This window comes from Bactrocera neohumeralis, chromosome 2 (genome assembly GCF_024586455.1).
Source record: "Bactrocera neohumeralis isolate Rockhampton chromosome 2, APGP_CSIRO_Bneo_wtdbg2-racon-allhic-juicebox.fasta_v2, whole genome shotgun sequence".
NCBI lineage: Eukaryota > Metazoa > Arthropoda > Insecta > Diptera > Tephritidae > Bactrocera > Bactrocera neohumeralis.
The window spans coordinates 35935098-35942848 of record NC_065919.1 but is presented as its reverse complement, the minus strand read 5'-3'; the positions used below and the strand labels follow the sequence as shown (position 1 = coordinate 35942848).

Here is a 7751-nt window from a genome sequence, read left to right as displayed (position 1 = left end):
GTTTTCCACTCCGACTATGACCAAGTCTTGAGTCGACATAGGTATTATCCGTTCGGATAAAAATTTCTCTCAACAAAAATAGTACAGAAAAGTGCAATAAATTTTTCTTAACCTGACCTGCTTTTTGTGATTTTGCAATATGCTTTCACCCCTTGTAGGTAATGGTGTATAAACTAAATGAGTGTTTTCAGCATAGTCTATGAGGGGAATTAAAATTGTACTCATTCGGCTTCATATTTGGATGGTAGTACGTGCACAGCATGTGTCGAAAATGTCATGCGAAGGGATATTTATGTGCTATGACGAGCGAAACGGTGCAACAACAATGTTATAAACAGAGTATCAGCTATACTAACAACAACAAATTTCAGGGAAGGTCGTGTGCCAAAATAAAGGAATAGAATAAGCACGACGTTAGAGAAAAAACGCAGGCAGAAGAGCTAAGGTTTCGAGGGTATTTTAAGCTGGATCAGACACTTCAATCCCACATTTGCTAAAGTAACTTCAACAGTATCACATCGTTGCAAACGTTAACTTGCTAAAAATTATAAATATACGTGATTTTAGCTATATGTATTAAAAATATGGCCACTACCAACTATTACGCTGAATACGCAAACAACACAATGATGACTCAGCAACAAGCGTATGCTTACAGTGGATATTACAGCAACAATACGCCTTATTACGATACAACCAGTGGTAATAACTTTATGCACAATCTGGATCACACCCGTTTTTCTAAGGCATATCACCCGAGCTATGATCAATTCAAATCAAATCAAGTGAAGACTGCAGAACAAATATATGATGGTGAAGCATGGAGTTATAACAACGCAGCATCTGCCGAATCATACTGCCAGTATATTGGTTATAAAAATACGACTAATCAAGAAAATTCCGACGTGGGGAAGGATGAAGCGAAGAACAGTCCTGTTGTTGTCGCAGATTTAAATACATTTGAGGATAAACAAACTAATCAAGCTATTAAGCGAAAACACTTCGAATGCGAGGAAAATTTGTCACAAGAGACAGAAAAACCCAGCACCTTACGTTCCTTACTTACCAATCCTGCAAAGAAATTAAAGTATAATCCCAACTACTTTTTTACCACAATGGAGAAGGTTAGTTCCCCAAATAAACAGTCAACCAGCAAATGCAATTTAAATTCAATGAGTGATAATGGAACTAGTTACCCAGTCAGTGCACCGCCCAGTTTGGACCAGGATGTTGCCGCTGACGGCAGTCGTATGTCGACACCTTCCACTCATAGTACACTGCCATCGCCAAGCCGAACAGAGATGAGTTATTTGGAAGCATACTCTCCTCAATCTTTGAAACAATTGAATCATGGTAAAACTAGCGATTATCTCACACCACCTCCATCAAATGCATCTGCAACTTTGCTGGCAACTACAATAGAGCCGCCATCGTTGGCAATCGCATCAGCTGTTGCTGAACCAATAAAAAACACTCTCTCCACAAACACATCTCACATCAATGGTATTAGCACACCACCCTTGTCACCGCATGATCAAACTGTCAATCAACATAAAGAGCAGCCATTGCAATTGCAACAACATGAAATCAATCATCAAATTTTGACAGATACAGCAGCAGAGTTTAATTGGTCCCTCTGTGAAGACAATTCGCCAGCAGGTAAGCATTTGACAATCCCCTTTCATGATATATTTTACATAGCTACAGTCATTTATATATTATTTGGTTATTTTCTTCATTTACTATTTACTAATATTATATGTGTTATTATTTACAGACGGTAAAGATTCAAAGCGTACTCGTCAGACCTATACACGTTTCCAGACGGTGGAGTTGGAGAAGGAGTTCTATTCGAATCGTTATATCAGCCGCAGTCGCCGTATTGAAATTGCCAATGCGTTATCGCTTACTGAACGCCAAATAAAAATTTGGTTTCAGAATAGGCGCATGAAATGTAAGAAGGACCGCACCCTGGAACCCGCCACACCAGAACTACACGGTCTTCCACATTACCCAACCACTAACTCAGAAGCTTGTCCACCTGCTCAACCATCTTCTCAAGGACAATATTTGTACTTGGGCGCCCAAACCAACGGCCCCATTACGCCAACTTATCCAAACTACATGGCTGGTGGCCAAGGATATTCACCAAATGCAATGAACACTTATCCAGCACAGGGCACTTTTCCACATTGCGGCCAAATGTATGGTGCCGGATCAGCAGGACAATCAATATACAACCAAAATCATCATCAGTATCCACAGCAGTCACCATATCTATTGGCTCAGCAATATCCACCGCACACCTACCAGAACCAGCAGCAGCATTACCTCCAACAGCGCCAGCATAAACAACATTTAGATCAACCAATACCTCAACAACAACAACAACAACAACAGGTATTGCCTTCACAACAGCAGCATCCACAGCAAATGGCAAACTCATCAGCAGGATCCTCGATGTATTTACCGTAGAAGCCAAAGCGTGGTGATCCACAAACACCAGAAACACACAGTTGACTGTGCGGTACTCAGAGGGTGCATGGACGCGCAAACATTTCGGTTTTCTGCCGTTTAACTATGATAGATAAACGGTCAAAGAAAAACCGATTTTTGAGGGATCGCAACGATAGTACACAAGCAGATCCCCTGCGGACTTGTGTACACAGTAAAGGAGAAATGCGTTAAAACGAAAAAAAAAACACACTCATAGGAACTTTCGTCAAAAGGTTGACGTTTACCGATTACGTTCGCTTCGCTTGTAAAGCGGGTGGCAGTCGCGCTCAAAAACTATAAATTAATAGAATACTCTATAGGATTGTATCGAAAATAACACCTGAATGAGGGCGGCTTTCCGATAGCGGAGCCGCCTAGTTGTACTAGCACTAGATTGTGCATTGTGATGAAAGCTGAATCATATAAAAAATGTAAAACATATATGTATATAGAATTACCTGATTGATATTAATACATAAGCAAGTACTATTTATAATGAGTTCTTTATTTTAAATAAAAATCATGATATAATATATAATGATACTAGAGTTTGGAATTTTTTAATTGTCAGGAAACGGTTAGCCCAGGAGAAATCATCCCTAGAATGTTGCAATCAATACACATGCAGTTAACCCCTACGCAAATAATCGCACGTTAATACGTACAAAGTTTTGTGAAATCACAACAGCTGCAACGATTTCCCCCCTATCGCCAAAATTTTTCATCAATAAATTCTACTTTTCGAAACAAAAACTGTCACATTTTGGCTACCCTAAATAAATATAATTCAATGCATTTTGCACAAGGCGTTTTGTCCTGCACTGAAGCGATCGGGCTTATATGCACCACCACCAAATATCATCGTGCAGGAACGCGTGCCCTAACATGTGTCTGCAAGCATAAACACACACGCGTGTATGTAGGTTTGATGGCTGGTAGCGCACATTACCTTTTCTATTGAATTACATACTTTGAACATTGATTGCTCATTTTTCATTTTGAACCCAAATGTTCTCTGAGCATTACACTGTGTGCAGTGTGTTCGCAATGACGTGTGTTTACTCTTGAATGAAGCTGATAGTTGACTTAAGGCGAATCGATAAAAGTGTCAAAAGACGGGAAGATCAATCCATATGCGCGTCACAGATACTTTAGTTGTAGTTGCCGTCAAACTAATTAAATCATTAAGTGCTTACAGGTTTTTAGTAAGCATTAATTTGATTAATCTAATATAATAATAATCTAAGTTTTAAAATATTATGTACTTCCATGAAAGCTATATTCCAAGAAATGGTTATCCACAACCTTCATCCGAAAAATATTATAAAAAATATTATTCGCATCTGCAATTAAAAACGAAATAAAAAAGTTTCCGTACAAAAACTTCACTTCGGTTGATCACTTTGCAAAGTGAGTTAATTATACATTTTAAGTATCGCAGAATTGATTTATTAGAAAGAATTATTGGGTGAATTATGAATGTAAGGGATTCCTTACCGTTTTGTTGAACAAATCGTGGTTTGTATGTAACCAAATGATTTACCTAAAGTAAAAATGAAGCAAAGTTTAGTTGCCTTTATATAATATATTTTCTTCAAAACTTTGACGAGACAAAAAAAGCAAGAAGTAAAGCGGTGAAATTACTAACAAACTGCCAACATGTTGCCGCAGAAAATAATGGTTTTGTTCACCTAAAGGTTGCTTGTGTCACCTAAAATTAATCAAGATAAAAATTGGCATGATGAGACTCGTTGAAATCCTGGCGCCTGTCTTCCTCCCGGATTTCCAGGCTGATATTGCTGGGGGTGTTTATACTGGTTCCAAAATAGACAAAATTATCTACGACTTCAAAATTAAGACTGTCAGCAGTGACAGGCATGCGTTCGACCGATCATATTTTGCAAAGAAGCTGATGCATGCCCCTTTCAGTTCTTCGCCGCCGTGTTTGAATAGCTCGGCCGGCAATCCATCGGCCCCCGCCGCTTTGTTGTTCTTCAGACGCGTAATTGTTATTCAAACTTCTTCATGGTCGGGCAATGGAACATCCATCCATCATCATCGATTGGGTAATAACGTTCGCCTTCTCCGGGCGTTGTACTTTCAATGCTCTTTACTCACTTACTCTTTTCACTTTTAGTATACTCTGGGCATCAGTCACTGGGTCACCTCTGGAGGTTCTACAAGAGTATGCTCCGGTCTTGAAACCTTCTGTTAGCCGCCCCATTTTTTCGTAGAAATTTCGAGGGTTATATACATATGTACATATATAAGTGATCAGAGTGTTAAGAAAAGTTGAAATCCGAATGACCGTCTTGAACTTGAGTAAAAATTAAGATACCTTGATGAAACTTGGTATGCGAGTTCCTTAGTATCAAAACGAAAAAAAAAATAGAAATAAATAAAAAAAACTGTTTGTATATGGGCGTAATCGATCCACTTCTACGCCCAAAAAACGCTATTAACAGAAAACTTTTCAAGTGCCATATATAAGGACTAAATCTTATATCTAAAAATGAATCGCAAAATGTGTTGCTAAGCGCATAACTCAACAACGCCTGGTTCATTTTGGTCAATTCTTTTTTCTAAATGTTCGTTTAGGTTCAAAGATGGTTTTTACGGCGATACAAATTCGAATAATTGCCAGAAGAGCCCTAAAAACAGCCCCTTTCTTTTTCCCATACAAACGAATGAAACGCTAATGCTCGAGAAAGGCTGAACCAATCTTGATGAAATTATCAGAGATTGGATCGGGGAAGGTTTAGAAAAAAAACCGTATGTGTTTAACTTTGTAACCTGTAGATACAATGTCACGCACATTGGGAATAAAAGTACCGGGTTATTTGAGTCGTATGATATACATACTATGTATTTATAATTATATAATTTATTAAGTCTTTATGGGTATTTTTTCAAAGTTTATTATATTAACATAAAATATTCAATTATTTGGGTAATCCACATAAAGGAGCGTATGTATAATAGATAGCGCGCCAGATCGCTGTTGTCGAAAGGCTTACTGTAGCGTGCAGGTCGGGTGTTGTAAACGCAGAGTCAGTGCTTACGCGGCGCAGTGTGTGGACGAATGTGTTGTTCGAATTGTTTAGAACGAATTAATGTTTTCTATCCTGCTGTCCATCCTTTTTGTTTAGTGGGTGTGGTGAGATGTGTTGTAGTCATCAGCTGTGGTGAATTGCGATGTAGCATTAGGATGCGCCAGTTTTACCAGGTATAGGGGGTGGATGCTTAACTCATTTAAACAGTATGCTTTTCATGAGGAAAAGTCGGAAAATGAGGAGACTTTAGTATACCGTCCCAGGATTTCGGGAGTAAAATGGGTATGGTCGGATAAAAGAGACTCTCCAGATCAAGAATATATATAGTTATAGCCTCAGGAAGCTTATAGTTTTCGAGATATTCGCGTTTAAAGTTGAAAATTACCTCTATTTTGATTACGTATTTTCTCGATATAAAATTAATTTTGCACTTATATTTTTCACTTTTATAACCACTAGAACTTCACTACTAGTTTGTTTGTACACATTTATTTTATATAGCTCATGAAAAAAGGAGTTCAACGCGAAAAAAATCTGATACACCCCGGTGTTGGGCCGACCGGGGTTATTTTTGTTATTTTTTTTGAAGCGAGGCCAAAGGTCGCCCACGCAAAAAGGAGTTCAACGCGATGATACACCCCGGTGTTTGACCGACCAGGGTTATTTTTTTATAGGTTGTTGGTTCTCGTATTTGGGGTTTAATCTGTTTACTTTATTTCTTTTAGTTATTTTACAAATGGAAAAATAATGGATAAGGTAACACTGATTATTTGACAGTTTGTAGCTCTTTCGTTATTTTTAAGTAAATAAATTTAAAAAATAAGTTAAATATTGAATTAAAACTGTTTTTGTACTATGTAATATAAAATAAATGTGTATAAACGAATTAGTGAAGTGCTAGTGGATATAAAAGTGAAAAATATAAGTGCAAAATTCATTTTATATTGAGAAAATACGTAATCAAAATAGTGATAATTTTCAACTTTAAACGCGAATATCTCAAAAACTATAAGCTTCCTGAGGCTTAACTATATAGTATATGCTTGATCTGAGGAATCTCTTTTATGCGACCATACCCATTTCATTCCTGAAATCCTGGGACGGTATACTAAAGCCGACCCTTCAATTATTTGAATCGTTTAAATTTGTCGTTTGCTTTCTTTATTTCGGCTATTCAAAAAAAAAAAAAAACATTGAAAATTATTCAGTGAAAACGTTATGTGTGTTTCACACAAAGTAATCTATTACAGATTAAAATTTGTTACGATACCACGAAGAGGTCGCGCTAATATCCGTCGGCGTTCTTTTTGCCATCAACGTATGGCAGCCCAAGACACATGGACGAGTACCCCCAGGATGCGATGACATACGTGCGGAATTATGGATCGCGGTCAATCAGCAAGCGATCGTCACTATGTCACAGCACGACTTTTCAAACAACAGCTACGATATTTAATGGACTTTATCTTGAAGCAACGTATGTTATATAAGGTGCTGTTGAGTTGCAAAAAAGAGGTTTGCGGCACGCACACATTATTCTTTGGATGCGGATGATGGTTACACCAGATCAAATTGATGAACTGATTTCTGCGGAAATTCCTGACCCAGCGATAGATCCAGAATTATACGAAGTGGTGAAAGCCAATATGGCTCATGCACCTTGCGGCCATTACAATCCCACTTTGGTTTGTATGTCTGACAATAAATGCACGAAACACTATCCAGGTTTCTTTCGGAAACACAAACTGGAAATGATGGATATCCACTCTATCGGCGTCGCTCACCAGACGACAATGGCAGAACAATCAGCATTCAATTTAGAAGAGTGAATATCGTAGTTGCCTACACTTGCTTCGTACTATATTCGCCACTATTGTCTAATTCACATTCAAAACTCATATCAATGTTGAGTATTGCAGTTTGGTGAAATCGATAAAGTACGTTTGTAAATACGTCACGAAAGGAAGCAGCATGGCGGTTATGGGCCTCGAACGATACGGTCGATACGTGAACTGCAATAAAGCGCTTTGTAGGATATTTACTTTTGCAATTCATGAACGTTTTCCGACAATTGTGCGTCTCGCAGTTAATTTGGAGAAAGGCCAAAGAGAATACATTACAGCCAGTGGAAACACCGCCAGCAACAAAATTAACATTGACGAGTTTTTTCTCAACTTTCGTCAGTGATCCGTTTGCGAGAAA

General features: G+C 38.1%; 1 protein-coding gene across 1 annotated transcript; it reads left to right on the top strand.

The window, feature by feature from the left end:
- The first annotated feature begins 427 nt into the window (after positions 1-427).
- On the top strand, positions 428-3034 carry LOC126757455 (segmentation protein fushi tarazu). The gene is made up of 2 exons (XM_050471386.1): positions 428-1659; positions 1778-3034. The coding sequence occupies exons 1-2, from the start codon at positions 585-587 to the stop codon at positions 2473-2475; spliced, it is 1773 nt and encodes a 590-aa protein (XP_050327343.1). The 5' UTR covers positions 428-584; the 3' UTR covers positions 2476-3034.
- Positions 3035-7751: the final 4717 nt, after the last annotated feature.